Below are 22,331 nucleotides of genomic sequence, written 5' to 3'. Positions count from 1 at the left end.
TGTATGTTTTTTTCTCAGATTGAATACAAATAAAGTCTAAATTGTGAGATAAAGTCGCCGTTAACTTTTTTTATTTTAATGCTTTTGTTGGACATTATAGTTTTCAAAGAATCCTGAAAAATGTAAGAATCACTGTTAACACAAATTTCTTAGAATAAAAAAAGTATCTGGGTCTAGCTGAATGAATACAAAGATAATGTTACAAATCACATCATCTCATTCTTAAAGGGTAACTTCTGTCTACCATCTGTTTAGTGCACTTCACTTATCTCAAATACTGGCTTTTGAGTAATGCAGTACATATACATGAACCAGACCACTACAGATTGTTTCATAACACATTTTGTGGGAGACAATGGCAAAGTTGGCCCCGTCCTCAAGTGTAAGCATGCATTTGTGTGTTAGAAGTACTGTGTTGTTTGTTCTCCTGAGAGGAGGCGGAAATACCAACTTAAAATGAGCGTGCAAATGGAAGCGAGGTCCTCGAGTGAAAGTGCAAATGAGCAGATGCATTTCAGCTATACTGAGAAAGGTTACCCTCACTCTCTCAATCACCCTGTGGAATAGTGGGTGGTGAATCTTTTACTCTTATTTTACTCTATATATGTACCCTGGAGTGACTCACTGAGATTGACTCTATCCACCTGCAAGAGATGACGGATGGAAAGAGAGATAAAAGCTGGAACAAGATGGAGGAGGATGAGGGTGGAATCAGAGGGCAAAAACTGGAGCCTACTTCTTGTGTTTGGATGCTCAGAAGATGCAATGCATCCCGCCGCCAAAATCCACATCTGTCAGACCCTCACCATCAGAATGAAGTGCAGGAGATGTGCGTGTCCGCGGATGGATCATTTGAGGAGATATACTCTCATGTTGACAGAAGGATTAGTGGTTCTCGGGAGGATACTGGCCGGGAGACAATGCTCTGGGAACATTCAAGAGATCCATCGCCTGCTTTCTGGGCACCGGTGAACTTACAGCACTGAGACGTGACAGCAATGGGACTGCAGCTAAATCCGTGTCCACTTTGGGGAGGATGGGAAAGGAAACATTTGGCCCGCTGAGCGACATGCATCAGACACGTAACGCTGGCGAAAAGCAGCATGAAAGAAATACCACCAATATCATCGGCCCCAAGGTCTGCACTTCACTGAACAATAAAACAGGGCATACCAAATCAAAACCACCACCAGAAGAAAGAAAGAAAGAAAGAAAGAAAGAAAGAAAGGACTCATGGTAGCAAGAAAGAAAGAAAGAAAGAAAAAGAAAACAATGAGATAAAATATACTGTGTACAGTTATTCAGCTACAACACTTCAGCCGAGAATGTCTGACATGTTGGCAGCTTGTCAATAATATGATTACTAGTTTCCCTAGGCGTTTTCTGTAGACTGCATCTAGACAGACCAAAAAAAAAAAAAAAAGAAAAAAAAAAAACTTCAGTCCTCCCAATATCACACGAAACTGTTAAAAGCTCTGATGTAGAAAAGGCTAGAGTTAAGTCAAACTAAATATTTACACTTCCTAAAGAAAATGTGAGTGGTTTTCTGCTATGTGATTGCTAAGATGCTCTGAATGGGGGTAAATAAATTTGCTACGGTGTTCTAAATGGTTACCGGGGTGTTCTGTGTGGTTGCTATGTGGTGTTCTATAGGTGGTTGTTAGGTAGACAATAGGGTTTTCTGGGTGGTTGTGAAGGTGTTGAAGTGTTGGTTGTTGAAATGGTCTAAGTGCACTAAAAAGATGTTTTTGGACTTCAGCACTGCTTCACGTGGTGCCAAAAAACTCCCCTTAGCTCTTCTAAATTCACTGTGAACCCCAAAGGCATGATTCTTTCCACAGCAGAAACAGGCGGGTGAAATAACACTGTAGTAATATACATCTGTATTATAAAACAAACTGCCTTAATAAAAATGCTCATGATGTATGATATATGAAGAAAAAAAAAATTCACTTGAGAGATTTGAGTAGATAAACAAGAGATTGTTCATGCATTCCAGTGAATTATTCATGGTTTATATCGTAAATTAAATCGGGAGAACAGACCACAAGACAGCAGTATATGTTGACCTTTTTCATACTAGTACAGCGCAATGCAAAGAGAAAAAAGAAAACAATCATGAGGTAAAGAATGCAGAGCTCTTGCCATTGATATCCTAGTTTTTACATGTCACGTTATAACATTACCAAGCATTACGTTATTCTCATGACGTCTGAAAATAAAACATGAAGAAAAATCATCAGCTCATTCAGTCAAACAGATGGATAAGCTTTATTTCTAGGGGAACCTCATGATTTCAAATGAATTGTTTCAGTCTTTTTGAATGAAAGTTTCCCAAACCGGAAGTGCCAACCATAATTCGAAATGCAGTAGGCTCATCAGGAACAAGGTGGATATGTGGTGCACCAACACCCTCAAACCCCAAAGACATTTATTTGACCAAAAGAGGATCTAAACACACAAATTTAAAGGCTTACTTGACTGCAGCAAATAATTATAGAATAATCCCATCCTGAACAAGTTACTGAAACCCGAAAAAACTCGAACCTACCCCCAAGTATGAACAACACACGGTAATATCTGGCTTAGCAAGAAGCACTGATAATTAAAAGCTTACAAAAATGCTAATAGATGCAGGGCAAATCAAACACAGAGATTTATGGGATAGTAATGTTCGGAAAAGTGGGAGATGATAAAAGGCAAACAATCGTTAAGTCACCAACATCTGTTCTGCAAAGAACAATAACAAGATCATTAAAGCGGGATCTCTCGCACACGACTCTGGAAGCATGTTTCATTATTCACACTAAGAACAAACCCTGTCACATTCAGCGAGCGGAGCGACAAGACTCCCCGTCTGAAACAGATCTACATTAACAAACCTCCTGTAAAGTGAGAGCGATACAATTAGGGCTGCGCGTGTTCACCTGATTGCTGTATATTAGCATTAGCCGGGCCAGGATCAAACGAAACATAATTATGATTTCATGTGGATCGGCGTATTAACACTGTATCCAAGTTGGCTGTTTTCGTATTTAACACAAGGACGGTCAAAAACGGAAACGTAAATATCACTCTATTAAGAGTACATGTGGGTTTGCTGGAGCTCGTATCCAAACGCAACACTCTTGCTGTGCAAATTACTTTCATAAAGTGATTTTACCAGCGGCAGTACTTGTTGTTTCAGCTCTGTGGTTTCCATGGAGACTAAGGAACAGCAGGAACAGGAAAACCTCTGGTCACGCTCGAGCCCAAACTCCATCTCTAATGCTTGTTTCCAAGCCTGGCTCCCTCTGGTAACAACATCCCTTGAGCAGACAGACACATAGACAGACAGACAGACTGAACGTCCCCTCCAGCCACCCATGGTAATGTGCTTTGGGTGTTTTTTTTGTCAAAGAATCTCAAATGCCTGCTAACAGCCAGCTCTGAGCGTTATCAACTTGGCACTTGGTCCAAAACCCCCAGGGCTGGTTAGAAATGTTCCTTGCGTCGGCCCCGGTAGGTTTCCTCCCGCGCCGTGTGGGCCGATGCTCCAAGTGACTTCTCTCTCTCTCCCCGATGTATTCTCTGATTTTACTTTATCAAACAATATTGGGCATTAATATTCAGTGCAGTGAGAAGCATAGAAGTGCATGCAAATCAAATCCTGTCAAGGGGATTATTGCATTGCTCAAAGCTATGGCTGACATATTCGCTATGTATGCTTGCCTTGCCGTGCCACGCCGCACTTTTCCTCCAGGGCAGGAGTTACACTTTTGCATCAATTAAAACCAAAACGGCGTCTGTATTAACCTAGGGTCAATGAGAGAGGCCTGTAGATTTATGACTGTTACTGCTGACAAAGTTGTTTGCTATAACAAATGTTTGCAATTACGATTACTTCGCAGTGAAGCGTGGAAGAGCGCTTCGACTCTAATTACAGATAAGAGACGAGAGATCAGGTCCACAACTTGTGACCAGGGTAATTGTCATGCATATCAGTGCAGTCTACCATGGCAACACAAGACATTTGGCACCTGAAAATGTATTTCCCTTAATGATTTGGAAAAGAGACAGTCCACCCAGAAATGAAGATTCTGTCGTTGCATATTTACTTACTATCATTTACTTACCCTTATATCATTCTGAACCTGTATGACCTATTATGTGGAACAAAAACTATGATTTTTCAAGTTCCAAGTAATGATGCTGAGATTTCAGCTTTGCCACTACAGGAATAAATGAAATTTAAACATATTACAACAGAAAACAGTTGTTCTAAATTGCAATAATATTTCACAATATAACTGTAGATTTAATCCAATAATTTTGACTTATTTCACACATGTGAGTCAGCATTTTATGATGATTGTAATTTCAGTCTGTATTTAACATTTAACAATTGCACAACTGGCCAAAAGGACAGCAGGCACAACAGGACTGGAGAGTATGAATCATAATTAAGATGGTCTATTCTGTCTCAAGTACGGCTAGCCAAAGAGCATTCCTTCTTTCAACACTCAACTATCAGATTCGTCTGACAGAAAGAGGAAACGGTTTGAGAGAGAGAGAGAGAGAGCACACGAGCGCACACACTTCTTGCTTCTCCCTAGATCAACAAAACCTCCTTTGCTCACAGGGGATGATGCTCAAATACAGTGCTTAAATATTTAATCACATATACCAGTTTAAGAAACCTGATTATGCAAATGCCTCCTGAATGAGAGACATTATTTTCTGAAATCAAATGATGTAGAATCTGCTTTGAAACATTATTCTGGGCATGCAAAATGTCGTAAATGTTTGAATATATCTGTGTGGGCATAAATACTTCTAAAAATGGTAGCAGTGGGTGATGATCAACATTCTGGGATGAAAAACTAAACCAGTTTTCGTTTAGTATTCTGTATCGAGCAACTGATGAGATCAGAAGTCACGTACTACACCTCCACACTGTGAAAAAATCATGACACGCTTGTGTGAAAGAGAAAACAATAATAAATAAATAAATATTACCAAAGAAAAAATAAACCATTAAATGCATGCATGCATTTATATATATTTTCAATTTTTTTTTTTTAAACATTTACAATGACAATAAACCACAAATGCTGTCAAACTATTAAATAAGTGATTTTTGTGCCACTAAAGTCACCCAGGTTTCCCTGAGCACACAGAGTTTTCCCCTAATCCACCAGATCATCTCACACCAAACTCATGCCAAGCTATGTCGGGATACTTACACAAACAGCACAATGTTTTGATATAGCCACAGAGCCACAGTGTTTACTCTTTTTGGTCAGATCACCCCATAAATGGCTTACTTACAGTCTCTGCACATTAAAATGGGGCGTAAAAAAGTATTTGGATAAACATGTATAAAAAAAAAGAGCTTGCACTGAACTCATGTCTTTTAGTCACTCTATTAGTGCAATGGAGCTGCAAGCTTAACGAAGCTGCTAAAGTTCTGGCAAAAGACTGAGCCCCCAGGTCTTCTCCACGGGGGGCTTCGGGAGACTGGCAGACAGCCGCACAGCGACCATCAACAGCAATTTCAAGCCTTCGCTCCCCACAGACATGCCTGATTATTCCAAGTCGCACTCCTCTGGAATGTGACACTGCATTAGTACTTCATCGAACGAGACGCTCCTGAGAGAGCCTTTCCATGGTGCCGGTATCAATGAGCTTTTGAAGGAGCCCGATTGCTCACGAACACCCACACGTCAGCGGTTGAGCGTGTACGCCGCAATGTCGCGCTAGGAGCAATCAGAATGCATTCAGAGCGGGTAAGTGTGAATATATCGTGAGAAAATTCTCAATAAAATATGTTCAGCATTGAAAACAACTGAGGAGAACTCCAAGTGTGTCAGAAAAACAACCGAGACAAATTAAGACTTTAAAATAAAAAAGAGAGATGATTCAGTGCCCGCAATGAAAGACAAAACTATTAATAGGCACATCTGGTCTTACTGTAAGCCAGGTATTAGAATATCAAATGTCTGGTCTTTAAATGAACTATCGATTGTCCTTAGTACAATAAGGAAACAGTGGGTCTGTTTAGAGAAGTTAATGTCAGTCTAAGGTGTCACGCTGTATAAGCAACGGTCCAAAGTTAACCCACATAAACAAAACAATGGTGCTGACAGGATCTCTTACATAAATCCAGAGCACAGTTGTATTTCAAAGGTCAGTTCCAAACAGCAAAGCGAAACAGAATAAATCACAAGCCGCTTTCAACTACATATCGGGATTGAAGGCAGGTCCATTCTGACACATTCTTTTAGATGTTTACCACTGTGATGCACAATAAAAGAAGCATGCAGACGAATTGATGCCCTGAACTGTACTCACCTAAGAGCATGGTTGCGTTTAGGAGTAGCTGGTGAGGGTTTTTGTGCAGGTCAAGCTCAGCGATGAAGCACTCGTGCAAGAGCAGTCCGTGCAGTACAGCGCTGACAGAGAGGGAATACACTCTGAACGCGTGCTGCTCTCAGCTGAGACGAAACGGAGAGAGAGAGAGAGAGAGAGAGAGAGAGAGAGAGAGAGAGAGAAAAGAGAGAGTCTACCCAGAGACGGAGTCGGCAGATGCGGCTCCCACAGTCCCTCTGAGCGTGGAGAAAAAGGGAAAATCTGGGTCGCTGCGCTGTGGATGTGGCACGAGAAGCTGTGTAAAATCAGCAGAGCAGCTGATCAGACAGGGTTTTGGCTGATCTGCTTTGGAAATCGCACACCTGGCTGTGATTCAGCTCGTAGGAATCTGGATCTCGTAAATCAGGGGCAACCCCAGGCTCACTTCGTGAAAGCTGGAACACAGACTGGTCACTCAAATCTTATTGAAAGAGTCTGCGTTGCTGAGTGAGTGCTATACAGGCCCCAGTTCAGATTTGGAGGAAATATTAAGTAAAATGTCATTTATGAAAGTAAGGTGTGGGGTGCACTAATAAATAAACAAATATCCAATTTGCAGAGCTAAAGAAATCAGTTTCTATTGCGTTTGTGTATGTGTGTGTGTGTGTGTATATATATATATAAAAGCTTATTAATATGAATGCGTTTTTGATATTAAAAGGCTTAAAATTAACACACGTGTCTATTGAGAGGTCCTCAAACATACAGTGTGACCAATGCAAGAATGAATTCTCCACTGAATGAACTTGCTTATTCAGTCAGAGCAGAACATTTTCATTTTAACTAATTATCCCTGTTCAATGTGAATCCACATACAGTAAAAATATATATACATTTCTAATGATTATTATTAATGTTGAAAAAAAGTAGTGCAGCTTACTATTTTTTGTGCAACTGAGGTGCGTAAACCAAAAATGTTTCCCAAAAAGTAAAATATAAGTCTGTACGCTCAAAATCAATTATCATCTTGGCATTGAAAACCATCATCATGTGACCGAAAAATTTGCCTTTACTTGTTTTTTTTTTTTTGTAAATTGCCTGCATTGCTTTCATCTCACCTTTGATTTTTGTGAGTGTGCAGACTTCTTTCTAATATATATTTATTTTTTATTGTTATGCATTAACAATTATACATTATAGTCTTTAAAGGGGCCTTATGTTGTTTAAAATAACATTATTTTGTGTAATGAAATGTGTTTATAAGGTTTAAGTTTCAAAAAGTTTCTGAAACACATTGATTTTTTCAAGCTCATCATTTTGAAAAGCGAGTTGTGCTCTGATTGGCCAGCTATCCAGTGTATTGTGATTGGCCGAATACCTCAAGCGTGTGATGGAAATGTAACACTCCTTACTATACTGTGATGCCATGTGTCCCAGAGCGCCTAGACAAAAAGAAATTAAAAACCCATTATAAATGATGAATATTTTGCATCTAGTGGGGACACAATTACAGATTAAAATGACAATACCAGCAGTTCTCAATTCCAGTTCTTGCGTCCCCCAGCTCTGTATATTTTACATGTCTCTTTGTTAACACACTTGATTCGGATAATCAGCTCATTAGAAGTGGGCTTCTTGCATGAACTGTGTTCCAATTTGCATGGTCCCTACAAAGTGTTCATTGCTCCCTACTCCCTGAGCAGGTGAAATTTGCCATGGATTTGTGGTATGCAATGTCTTCAGACTGACAAGTGTGACATCACATACCTCTGAAAATATATACTTTTTAAATTCACGTCTCAATGCACTTTGAATGGAGCATACACATTCGCTTCAAACTGGAATCATGGCAGAATATCTTGTGAAGTCTACTTCGCAGGGCACTTATATTCGAATAGAACAAATGTCTGAAGCGAGCAGGGAGGTGCGAGGACTGGAATTGAGAACATATGACTCATACGGTCTTTTTACGTGTTGCATTGCATCGTGTCGCCATGTCTGCATTTGTGATTGGAGAAATTACAAACTACAAGTGCTACTCTATATTGCTCAAAACTCATGTTTGAATCGTCAGAGGCAAATCCTTTAAATATGAAACAGACTGTGAGTCAGAGCAGCCAGCATTGTAGTCTACTCTCACAGGATCAGGAAACAGTCCTCCATAAAATGCACTGCACACATCTGAATATTTGGGTTGAACTGTTCTGGAATGATGTTGTAAATACAACTTACCCACTGCTTTGTGTCCTCGTAAGTTTTGCTTTCACAAGGAAACACACAGCGTCTCCACAACATGGTGGCGGCAGCAACAGCGAGAATGAAAGTTACGCCTTCTTTCTCTGCGTGAACATTTTGGTGGTGTTATGCAAATCTTCCCACATCGAAACATAGACACATGGGGGCACGTAAGAATTATCCATTTAAGGTTGGTGTGGTTGACTCTTAACTTTTATGAAGAATATCTCTTTGGATTAGAAACTTTAGTCTTTGCAACTTTACAGATCTTCTTCATGCACCAAGAACTTGTAACACTCCAAAAAGAGAAATGAAATATTGAAATCACATCAAATGACCCCTTTAAAGCACAACATTCATTAGAAATAACGTTATATTTCACAAGTTTTCACTGTCACTTTAATATCAATTTAAAGAGCCACACAGATGGGAAATCAAAAATTACCTGTATTACAGTGTATGATGTAGCTGTCCTCTGTGTAAACAATGTGCAAAGTAATTAAACCAAAAAGTACACGATTTATAAAGTTATTGGCTTCTAAAGTAAGGAGTCGACTCTGAATCGCTGAAACGAGTCGTTATAGATTTCAAATCTTTTGCCCATCTCTATGTACGTCACTAGGAACACTTTGCATAATAATCTCCGCCTACCATCTTGGGAGAAACGTAACTCTGACCTGCCCCCCCACCCCCCACCCACACAGACGCTTTGGTTGGTGTGATAGCATCATGTCGAGGAGACAGTGGGCCCTATTTTAACGATCTGAAGCGCAAGTGTCAAAGCGCGAAGCGCAAGTAAGTTTGTGGGCGGGTCTCGGCGCTGTTGCTATTTTCCCGTTGGGATAAAAAGTGGGTTGGTCTGAAGTAGCTTCATTATTCATAGGTGTGGTTTGGGCGTAACGTGAAATAAACCAATCAGAGCGTCATCCAACATTCCCTTTAAAAGCAGGTGCGCAAGTTCCATTATGGATTGCTATTATTATGGCGTATTTACCAGGCGCACGCCAGGAGCGGTTCACAGCCGAGGAGACTGATGTTTTTGTAAGAGCAGTAAAAGACAGAGAAGTTGTGTTGTATGGGGATGGGAGAATAATTAGCCTGAATAATTTGTAAGCTAGATTTATGCCTATTTTGTTCACATCTTCGTGGCACACCACAATGATTTCCGTCATCTCATGTGTTAATATATTTTTAGTATAACAATTAATGATTTGCAAAAATAACTGTTGCATCTGTGTAGATTACATGAGCAAAGTGTATGCGCGTTGTGCACGCTATACATTATGGTCAAGCATGCGCCCTTAAAATAGCATAATGAACAACGCGCCACTGACTTTAGACTAGATTTTTTCTGGTCAGTGGCGCAATTGTTTAATGGAACAGCAAAATAGCACCAGGGATTGTTTGCGCCGGAACACACCTCCTTTTTTGTGCTGAACCGCCCAGGGAGCGCAAGTTCATTCACTAGTTTAGCGACGTGCCTCTGTGGAGGGAAAAGCGCGCTTTGCGCGGGTGCAAAATAGGAATGACACATGCGTCGGTGTACAAAGTCAATTGCGCTGGGTGCAAGATAGGGCCCAGTGTGTTTTTAATTGTAAAGGCAAGTTTGTTTTATTTTCACTGCCAAAGAATGAAAATCAGAAGAGCCAAATGGCAAAAATTCATTTTTACCACAATACCAGAGCAGTACAACAAATCCCTTTTGTTGTGTTCACAACATTTCACTGATGACTGCTTTTCTAATCTCGGTGAGTACAAGGCGGGATTTTCAAAGAGATTGGCCATAAAAGAGGGTTCATTGCCAACTTTATTTAGAACAACGAGCATCTCCGAATCACAACGCGAAGTATGATTATGAAGTTATGTGTTTGTTTTCTCCCGAGCGTCTTATCAGTATGTGTGCTGTCTGCAGCCTGTCTGCCCTGATCGTCATGTACAAACACGTCATTAAAATGAAGTGTAACAAGTGCTGCTAACAGATATTCTGTGATAAAGTAATCCATATGAAAACAATGCGATGTCCGTTTTTCACGTCTCCCTTCATTATATCTAATGTGACCACGCCCCCACGCTGAATGTGCTATTCAGATTCAAACTGAAGCGCCCGGCTTGAATACACCCACACAGAAGAAAAAGCAGCGAGACTGTTCAAGTTTTTTATTTTACTGTTTGCTTCGCGATGAGGGGAATAAGACATAATTCACCCCAAAAAGATGCTAACGCATTGTTTACCGTGAAGTTGTGTGTGGAACAACCAATCAAACCTGACTATGTCAGTTGACCAATCAGAACACAGTATGCTACCGAAAGGTGGGGTTTGAGGAAACTGAATCTTTTGAACAGCTACGCGTGAACCTTTTGGGGATCTCTGACAATTAAGGTAATTTTAAAATGATATTTTGACAAAATGACAATGTTTTTTAACCTTGGATGGATTTACAAACAGTGTACAGGACTTATAAACAGTGATAGGAAGATTAGAATTTTCATCTTACTGGCTCTTTAACATCAAATAGCGGACTTGTATTCATTTCTTTAAAAAATATAATTAAAAAACATGGTCCCTAAACTTTTAACCTGTAATATATAAATGTATGATACTGCAAAAAATTCTAAATATATAAAGTCTGTGGTTTGTTAAAATCTTACATCAGTATGCACTTAAACCTCAAATCAGCTGGTTGTTTATAAATACATGTTATCAGATCCTTTAAAGACACAGTGTATTATGGCAGATTACTTGTCGTCTGTGTCCAAAAGAAAACCAGCAACCTTGACAAAGCACAGACCCAGTAAATAAAACCAAACAACAGAAACCTCTGAACAGAATCACACGTCAGCCACCGAGATAAGCGACAGCACCTACAATAAAAACAAAACTAAATCGTGACTGGGCTGCAGCAATGTGCCGCATTTGCAGAGAAATCCTAATATGATTCTGCAGACACCGCATGTGCAAATACGCCGGGAGCGCTATCGAAACCAGATCCGCTCTCAGAGAAAACAACCAACCACACAATGACTTCATAAAGGAAGCTCTGAATGTGTGTGTGTGTATATACATACATATATATATATATATATATATATATATATATATATATACATATATATACATATATATATATATATATATATATATATATATATATATATATATATATATATATATACATATACATACATATATATATATATATATATAAAAATACACAGGTGAAGAGGAGGTACAAATCCGGGGGAGACACATCTGTGAGCGGGCTTTTTTAAGGTCTCAAAGCCCTTCATCTGGTATCGAGTTTCCTGGGGGACATTTTGAAAGAAATTAAACCGAATTCTCTTGTGATCAAGTTACCCTTCTGGCTCGCGATAAGTGTGAGACCTCACATACATGAATACAACGGTTCACGGAATGTAAATCCCAGGGCTTACAAAGGAGAGACAGGCAAGGGTTGCAGCTGAGGAAGGGTGGAGAACAAAATGGCTAAATGAGATTACATTTGGCCACTCCAACTTTCACGCAGGCTTGTTTTTGATCTACACATTTGCCCTGAACGTTAACTCGTAATCGCTGTCCACTCGAACATACCAGGAGTATTATTTCAGTGTCTTAGATTAGGTTGCAGAGTCCATAAGAGTTACAATGAGCTGACAGACCTGTCACAGCAGCAATTTCCCTCTCTTTTTCAGCAGAAATCCTCTTCGGAGAACAACAGATTGCACTTCTCCCAACACCAGTGTCATGATCATCACGATATATACTACTGTGTCCAGTCGGTCCCAGCGGAGAATAGGAGGTTATGAGGGTTACCTCACCCTCCACTCCTCCCGGAGGTGGCGATGTGATTTATAGGGACAGGGACAGCAGCATCTGTTTGCAGCATTTCAGCAACAAAGTTTGTCTCCTTCTCTAGTTACAGTGCTGGATAGAGAGGCCTTACAAGCGCTGATCACTTAACAGACAGCCTCCATTACATGCCAAAAACTACTCTTAACCTTTCTCTGTTTACAACATGCAAAGCTAAGGGGGATCTATAAATATATGATGCATATCAAAGATTCTTTCCATTGACAATAAAATGCAGTCTTGAAATCGGAGTGTTGCAGAGTGTGAAGTTTCCTTCGGTCTCAAAAATAAACAGTTTACTCAAAAATGAAAATTCTGCCATATTTTTGGGGCAATCTTTGGATTACTTTGGGAAATCTTGGGTATGAACCCTTTTTTTTTTTTATGCTTTATGTTTTGGGGAAGTCGTGGCCTAATGGCCGCCGCAACAAAAATGGCTGCCCACTGCTCCGGGTGTGTGTTCACGGTGTGTGTGTGCACTTTGGATGGGTTAAATACTTGGCTGTATGTCACATCACTTTTTTTTTTGTTAGGTGCTTTTGTTATTTTTATTAGTTTTTACTTTTTATTAAATCATTTCATTTTATCATTATATTTTCATTATAGTTTTAGTATTATTTGTACTAGGGCTGCACAATGTGTTGTTGAAGCATCGATACCGTGATGTACGAATCCACGATAGTCACATCGTAGGATATGCGATGTAGGCTTGCGTCTGCGTTTTTTCCCAATATCGTGCAGCCCTAATTTGTACTTCTTCAACTAAAATTAGATCTAACTGATCTAATATTTATATTGGATTTTATTTCTGCTTTATTTCAATGAACAAAATTATTTTGATAGTGTTTAGTTGTAATAGTTTAAATGTATATACATTAAATGTTTTGAAAATTGTTAGTTTGGGACCCCATATTACCTGGACAAAACATTCTTCTGGTAAAATTATTCTACCTTTGTGTTCCAAAAAAAGAACAATTCATTTATTGTTGCTTTTGTCAAGCCAACACTGTTGGGCACTTTATGGGGGACTATTACCCAACAGTCAACATGGCAAAGTATAGGATTGTGAGCACTGAGGGGACATTTGGGACATTTCGTAAACTGCTCCATTTCACCTTGGTGCTGTCAAAGACATTAATTTGAGAACTGCTGCCCTAAGCACTTGTTTGGACCTTTATCATTGTCTATGATAATATAGCATGTGTGAACGGTTAGGAATCACTGTAAATAAAGGCTTCCTTTATAAGGACACTGTCAGGCCTCAGAGTTGTAAATAATCTTTCCTCTGGACAATAGTGAGTGCGGAAGAAAAGGCACAGAGTACCAGGCGGTTTGTGTCTTCTTACAGGGAGTCAATTGCTTCAGTTGGCCATAATCTGTTTTATAATATCCATATTTCATTCGCCAGGAGATGGATCTATATGCTTAAAAAAAAATAATGTTCATCTTAGAAAAATGAAATTGAAAAAGGCTAGCCAGGCAAAATAAATAAGTGTCTAAGTGCCTGGAAACTTCCTCACTCATGATGAATAATTTTTAATGCGATGAAGAGAAACAGCAGCCATAAAACTAAATTGTTACATTTAGTTTATGCCCACGCAAAACCGGCACAGTGTCAGTGTCAATTTTATTTATATAACACCATTAAACAAAGAAAGTGAACTTAGTAATCACAGAGTATAGCACACGTCTTGGAATATATGACCCAAATAAGAAATTTCCCCATATATTGTCATCTGAACAAGTAAAAAGTCTGCCTTGCTTTGTTCTGACCAAAAGAGGAAAAAAGCATTACAATAAATCACACTACCAATGGTGATTTAATCTAACAATCGATTAGCTCCTATCACGTCAAACCCTGCAAATTATTATCATTGTGTGACTATGAGTACAGTGTGTATTAGCAAGTAGATTTCAATTTCAGTACAGTCTAATCTTTAAATTGCCACATCATTCAAATTTCATATTAAGAAATTATTTTAACACAAAAAGCAAACTATGCTCCCATCGAACGGGTTGTCTTTAAAATACACATCTTGCGTAAACCCAGGCTATCTGTAATCAGAAGCACATTTAAAATTGGAAAATAATTTAATTTAATTCACATGTGTTTCATATAATCTTTCTTGATTACAAACCGCCATCAAAATTATTTTTTGACATTTAATTATTACAGCTGCTGTGGGAATAGGCTATAATTAAACGATCGCCCACCTGCAGGAAGCTCACGTGCGATGGCCTAGTACAACTTCTTAATGTGTGCAGACGTGACATAATGACGCAGTACCATGCTTGAATTTCCCGCAAAAACCTACCCTCACCACTCAAATTAGAAAATATTATTATAAGCTAAACTTTGTGAATCGGGCTAAAGTAAGTTTTGAACACTGGCTGGTTATGTACTTGCTTAAAAGTTACGGACTGCAGCTTTAACATTGAATGATTAAAAGGTATTTAAGAGCAGAGGAAGTTCAGGAATAAAATACAATTAAATAATAAAAAATAAAAAAAACTTACAAAGCATTCAATATATAATGCACGTTTACACATAAAACTCCAGTGAATACTGAATCAAATGTAGTGTACAGCTGTACAAGCCATACAGTGTGTCTGTATTTCATTAAGATATCATTAGACTCGAGGGTGCCAGACCTTTAGATGACTATGTTTAAAGTGTGGGTGGTGTACAACACAAACAAAGAGAGCCTGTGGCAACAGTTTGCTAATGAGATGGATTAAGATGTGTAGGCGAGATCTCCAATTTGTTAATGCTGTAAAGGGCAGAGCAAAGTTAAGAGGTGGGATTGAGTGAGTCACAGGAACATCAGTGTTAAATCAGGTACAGAGCGCATTGAGCCTTGAGACGATGGCACACAGCGCAAGCTAATAGATTAAAAGATGGGTTGCAGCCAGCAGACACCAGATAAGCAGACAAGGACAAACCCAGAAACTACAGGAGATGACGAATGCATGCAGTTTTTTGAGCTTTTTTTGAGTTGACATGAAAATAAGAGGGACGATTCACCCGAAAATTACAATTCTATCATTATTTACAATACTTAGGATTATATGGAAAACAGCTGTATGAAGATGTTCCAAAATGTTTCTTTTTTATTCCACAGAAAAGGCATCAGATGAATAATGGCATCATAACATAAAAAGGTGGAAAACTAGATTGAATAAATCTTAACTCCACTTGTAAGAACCTAATAGATCTTGCCTGATTAAGCCAATGAGAAAATAACAGTTTGTATTAACTACAGTGTTCCTCCTACAAAGCAATCAGATTGAATGGAGAGCAATGGCAATTTTTGTTCAAGTCTCTTGCATCTCTTTTTCTCTTGAGAAAAGAGCCTTGGAATCTCAAGTGCATCTCAGCAATGTCTCAAAAATGTTCTCCGAAAAAGAAAAAGTCTACAATCAAATGTTATATATTTCTCAACAAATTCATCCAAGAACAAATTAATACAGAAAAATATATGCAATAATGGTTTCATGTCAACTTTATGGGCTGTTGTGATTGAGTCTGAGATAGTTCTCATTAAAAGAAAAGCTGAAGAGAGCAAAGGTAAAAATCATGCAAACTAACAAAATCAGAGGCGATCTGGTGTCTGACATGTCTCGTGTCTGGAACACACATGGGAAACCCTTTGGGCCTTCCGATTTCACACGGTTCAAAATTGAACAATATTTTATCGTTTTCTCTCCGGGCATTAGATCAGGATGACAACCACTACAAAGATTCCACTTCTGGAAGCTCACATTTTCCCAATTAGAAGATTTATTCCCTGCCATCTTCATGCTTTTGGACACGTCGCACACTGGGAATCTCTGCAGCCGGGGCACAAATATTTCACTCAACATGGCTGGGCATCTCTACCAGATCGTAAATCAAATAAGCTCACAAGACAATATAAAATCTGCTAAAGAGAATCCAAATGAAAGATGTTAGACGCATTTCACTAATGAATTCCGGTGTGGACTGCATACCTCAGCGGGAGAGCCCAATCCCAGGATCACTCGGTGCTGTCGCTGGCTCAAACGGGATTCTTCTGCACATTAGACATCAAAAACAAGTTGGAATGTGGACTGCCTGTTCTGTCTCAAACCCAGTCCTCTTTAATTTCTTTCAGCCCTCCCCTTGGGCCTGACTCCCTAGCTATCTTTATCTCTCACCATCTTGTTCTCTTGCCCCTCCTGAAGCTCGCAGAGTCCTTCAACACCCTTTGTTTCTCCTTAAACGTCTTTATTTTAGGACTTCCAAGGAGGACCTTATCAAGGCTGGGGGCCAATCTCGCTGTGAGCGTTCCTTCTCATGCCAGTAGAGTGCTGATTGAATTACCGCCCGGGAACTGGTTGTTTGTCATCGCTATTTGAGCTGCAGCCCCACGGTGACTGGAATGATCACTTGTGTCAGGTGCGGCACAACTACTTAATCCTGCTGTGACTTCTTCATGCCGGGACCGGGGTGAAATACAATCCCAATCAGGCTGTGGAAACACGGGCCATGAGAATAGAAAAGGCAATTTGCAGAATCACTGTTGCTGTCTGATACTGTAAAATCTCTCTTCTAAGCTATGTTGCGTTCACTCACAAAAGAGCAGGTTCGTTCCAACAACCTGATTTCTTCAATAACCGCCTCTTCGAAGCCTGAATTACACGGGAAAAGATCTACACTAAAATTTGTGATGGATTGTGCCACTCAAAAGGTTAAGGTCAGATATGAAATGATCAGGCATCCTGTTAAACTTCAGTTGCAAAATATATGAATAAATGGCAGGGGCTAAACACAGTCAGTATATTAACACAAATTTTCTATAGCTTCAGTCAATTTTTTGTTCTATACCTATATCTATGTATCTACTTCCTATTCAAGTAAAGTATCTAATAACATAATAACAGCTGGTGACATACATATTTTTTCACTGTGGAGAAAGTTTTGAGGTCTGAAAGTTTCAGTATGTTTTGGTAGTACAATTAACTCTTTTATCTTAAAAGATCAAGGTCATGAAACGACCCCTTTAACAGATTCCAATCTCAATGCTGAGCTTCACATTAAATTATTAGTGATGTTTTGAAAATAATGACTTGCTTCATCCCAAGTATATTTGTATTTATATCGAATACTACCAGTCATGTCAAAATCTAAGGAATGAGGTTAAGGGAATTCCTCGAGTTCAATAAAAGTTAAAGGGGTCATATGATGCTGCTAAAAAGAAAATTATTTTGTGTATTTGGTGTAATGCAGTTTAAGTTAAAAAAACCATTATTTTCCATATAAAGCACATTGTTGTTTCTCCTCTATGCCCTGCCTTTCTGAAACGCGTCGATTTTTGCAAAGCTCAGTTTGCAAGGTGAGGAGATGTGCTCTGATTGCCCAATTATCCAGCGCGTTGTGATTGGCTGAATGCCTCAAGCATGTTCAGAAATGTTACACCCCTTAACACATGCCATCTCCCAGGCCAGCAGCACGAGACTCAGTCCAGCTGCTCTGCTCGTGCACATCCCATCATCGGTTCTCTTTTAGCAGTTCAGTCAATGTACTCTTAGGAGTAACTGAATAACTCTGGATGTTGGTTTATTTTGCGTCAGAGGGAGTGTAAGGCAAACCGAATAATTTAAGTAATTCGTGGATTAGTGCGTACTGGAGATGCGAACCATTTCAAATGATTCAGTTCGATTTGGTGAACTGGTTTGACCGGTTCACTGTGAAGTTCCGGTTAAATATAAAATAATTGCTTGTGATCCAGACATCACTAGACTATTTAAATATAAATAATGTACTTACAAGCTGTGAGTCAGAAGTGCCAGACTGTCCTTGTAATGTTTGAACAGCCCAACTTTATAGAAACAGCCTTTATGCCACAGAATCATTGCAGGCTACTTTGTAGGTTCAGGAAACAGTCCTTCTCCTCCATAAAATGTGCAGCACAAATCTGAATATTGGGTTGGACTGTTCTGGAACAGTGTTGAAATACAACTTAACCACTGATTTCTAGTTTTGTCCTCTTTAACAAGGTCAGACAAGTAATTTCACACAGCGACTTCATGACATGGCAGCGGCGGCAACAGAGAGAATAAAAGTTACGCATTCTTTCTTTGCGTGAACATTTGGGCGGTGTTATGCAAATCTTCCCACATAGTGATGTAGAGATGTGGGGGCACGTAAGAGCAATCTTGCAATGTTGAGTTTTCAACATCCATTTCATCCAAGTCTTTAGTATCACATGATTCTTCAGGAATCATTCTGATATGCTCATTTGGTGCTCAAGAAATATATTGTGTATGTGTATATCTATATCTATACAACACAATTTCCGTTTGTTTTTACAAACTGAAGAATGAGAAATGATTTGGGTAGTAAACAGAGCTTACCTTGTATTACACCCAGAACATTCTTTCAATGGTGGAAAACTGAATCACACTGCTCTAATACATTTGAAGCTTTTGAAGTAAGAATATCAAATACATTTAAACGCCTCGCTACATCAGCGCAGCTACGCACCAGAGGCCTGCTGGGAAATTCTCTGAAGGACAGTAGCTACAGGCCCTGATTGTTACACCACTAAAATGCCTCAAGAGTGAATGGTGCTCAACTCACTACAATTTACCCATCTGACTGCTTTTAATTATGCTTGTAGAGTTAACTTATCCAATAATTGGCTCTCAAAAATGTCAGTCTACCCAGCTGCTACCCAGAGGCTTCTCAGGGAGAGTTGCGTCTAGTGTTGGGTGGACGACGGCTTTACACCATCAGAGGAAGCTCATCAAAAATAGATTAGAGGGCCTTCATATCAAGATTTTTTCCAAATAAAGGCTCAAATATGCCTTGAAGAGTCTGGCACAGTGATTCCCTTAGTGCAGAACCATGTCTTATTCCACCATGCCAGTTTCAGAAATGAGGTTGCGACTCTCAAGGGAATTTGCATACGCTTATCTTCACTCATGAGCATGAGGAATGGATAATGAGCAGCGTATGTGGCCAGTCATAGTCTGGAGGAGCATATGAGGCCAGTCAAAGTCAAGCATTTACCTTCTGCTCGTGAAGAACTGGGTGTACTTCATTGCACAATGGACAGGCCAAGCTGTCGTTTTCCATCTGGACTTTCCGTCTGCTGAAGCATCCAGTGAGATGTCCTTCATGCTGATTCTCTTTCCTTCTAAACACATTACAACTTTTATGCCGGACCCCTGCTGGAGTGCTTTAATGGTCACCACTGCCAGGTTCACAGAAGTTCATGTTTACTGTTTTTTTTTTTTTTTTATAGAAGAAGAAGCCCTGATGCCTCTTGGTTTCATCATTTGTGTCCTCTTTGTTCCTATGTTCCAACTGCCAAATCACATCCTTAAAGGGACACTTAGTGAAATATTCTCAGTATTAGATGAGTTCTGCGTCAGAATGAATTAGTCTGGCAATGAAGACAAGAGTCGGCCCCTTTGGAAGTTAGAAGTGCAATCACTGGGCCGACCTACAAAGGACTTCCACTGACCTCTTATAAAACTACATGCAATTCCCAGTTTTAAGGACCGAAGAGCAATAAAGGCTAAATTGCAACCTGTAATGAACAGGGAGCCCATGAAAAGAGCTAATAAAAGGAGCTCCCAAGATCAATTTACAATAATGATGACAATGTGATTTCCCAGAGTCTCTACCAGTGCAATTGATGGCTTTCATGTTTCATTGGTAAACCTAGTTTAGGGCAACATTTTCTGTTTGCTTATTTTATTTTTTTGGTACCTTTTTATTTTAAACAAAATAAATAAAAATAAAATAATAAAATAAATACAATTATAAAAAGAATTATATTGTAGTTATATTGATATATATTTTTATGACCAGAATAACTGTACTAATTTATACATACCAATAAATACCAATATGAATAAATAAATAAATACAATTTCAAATAAGATAACTGATGTGATGCATACAGAATTTTTTTTTTAATTAAATGGCATAATAACCAAAATAATAATAATAAAAAAATAATAATAATAATCCCAATTTCTTGCCAGTAAATACATTATATAAAGCATGGGGAGCTGTTTACCTTTCAAGTAAAAAGCACTTTCATTTTCTATGTTAATGTATTCAGTTGCCTTAATTTTTATTTATTTATTATAAGGGAAATCATGTTGCCATTATTTTTGTAAGAAGTTATTGGGGGCTCCTTTTATTTCCTCTTTTTTTCATTGTAAATATGTTGAGCATTCTACTTTAGGTGGCTCTTTTTGACTTTCTGCCAACAGAATATTTATATTTTTCATATTTTATGTATTTTAAATGAATGCTTACAAGACAATCGTGAATAATTCCTGTAATTCTGACCAAACAAACAAACAATGACAAAAAAAAGTTTAAACTAAGCAAGTCATACCAATACATGTACATAATCAACAAACATAAGATTGTTGGACTGTAAGAACATACTGGCATGACTGGTCTAGCCAAATGGCCTGAAACTCTTTCACACCAGCTCGAGAGCATCTTTATTGGTGAAACCCTGTAGTTTTCATCTAAAATGTCTCTAACCTGCCACAGTTGGAAAACTCACGTCTCCGTGAGATATGCGCATAGACACAATCCTAAACATTAAAGACATGTCAAATCAAATTGACACGAAAGAAGACAAACTGTGAGACAGAGGCAATTACTTTTGATGCTCAATGCGGAGAAAGAAAATATGTGCACAGACAAACTCCGACTTGCTACGTGGCTCTGAGAGAGGACTTGCATATGGAGCGTATCTGTTATTTCAAGAGCAATAGAAATGACAGTCTGGGGGCTGCAGGAAATATGCAGTATGCCGAATATAACTGCAGTAATGTAAGACTCATTACAGGAACGCTTCAGCTAAAAATGAACATTTTGTCATAGTTTACGCCCTCATATCGTTCCAAACCTGTATGAGTTTCTGTCTTTAGTGAAACACATAAGGTTGACATTTGTACATGCTCCTATTCAAAAAGGTTTTCTTATATGTATCATAAAAGTCTATTTTAACTCTGAAATTATGACAATACTTTCATTTTTGGCTAAACTGTCCCTTTTAGACTCAACTCTTTTGCTTTATTGTTCCTACATATCAGCAAATCATGGAAAGATATTTAATGGTACATCATAAAAGCATAACCATACGCTAAGTGAATTAATGTTTATGTCTCAGCACTTCAGAAAAAGGAAATCAATCACGTTCGATGGACATGTTCCCCAGAGAGTAAGAGGGTTCATTAGACTAATGGCACAATAATTACTTCCCACTTGAATCTAGCAAGTCGCAGAAAAAAGTCTGGAGACCAAACAGCACGGTATGGAAAACAGGTGCCGATTCGGTGGGCTTTTGTCTTCTTTTTCTATCAGCATCTCCCAATTCTCCAGCTAACCTGATCCATGTGTAACACTTATTGGAAGGATGAAAATGAGGTTTGACATGAGGCTTGGAAATGTGTTCAAGAGCCAAAAGGTACAATTCTCTGAACTATAGAGTCCAGCTGCAGGTTTTCACCATGACATCATCTCAGAACAACATCGTTTTAGGAAAATTGATTCCAGATAACCCTTGGAGTGAGTTTCCAAGGGAAACCACAACTATTGGCTTTCTCTTGTGGACTTTGATTGGAATTTACATCCAAGAATTTATTATACACCTCTCCAGCATTCCAGAGACTCAACCACTTATTCTCAAAAAACACTCAGCTTTTCCAAAGTATTTAAAACCGGATTTGGGGACAGGCACCTATTGCCTACCAATGGCAATCCTAGCTCATTTGGTTCCTCAGACTATAGATTAAACTATAGAGATTTTACATACTTGCAGTTCATGATTTAAAGGAAATCATGTTTAAATGAACTCTGGCCTCTCTATTGCTATTTGTGGTTGATGCATTGAAACTTTTTCCCTCAATTGAGTGGCGTAAA

General features: G+C 38.9%; 1 protein-coding gene across 7 annotated transcripts in view; it reads right to left on the bottom strand.

The window, feature by feature from the left end:
- znf385b (zinc finger protein 385B) overlaps positions 1–22,331 on the bottom strand; it is a 123,991-nt gene that overhangs the window by 48,126 nt on the left and 53,534 nt on the right. Inside the window, exon 1 of one of the 7 annotated variants that reach the window (XM_026271294.1) lies at positions 6,334–6,877. The exons of 5 other annotated variants lie outside the window; for them this stretch is intronic. In XM_026271294.1, coding sequence (XP_026127079.1) covers positions 6,334–6,343 — 10 coding nt within the window. In that variant the 5' untranslated portion in view covers positions 6,344–6,877. Of the gene's footprint in view, positions 1–736; positions 1,381–6,333; positions 6,878–22,331 lie in introns of those variants that run through there. One more of the 7 variants, XM_026271293.1, reaches the window with a different exon arrangement.

Source organism: Carassius auratus, chromosome 9 (assembly GCF_003368295.1).
Source record: "Carassius auratus strain Wakin chromosome 9, ASM336829v1, whole genome shotgun sequence".
In the NCBI taxonomy this organism is placed as follows: Eukaryota; Metazoa; Chordata; class Actinopteri; order Cypriniformes; family Cyprinidae; genus Carassius; species Carassius auratus.
Note: the sequence above shows the minus strand (reverse complement) of the source record. Positions and strands in the feature narration are given on the sequence as shown.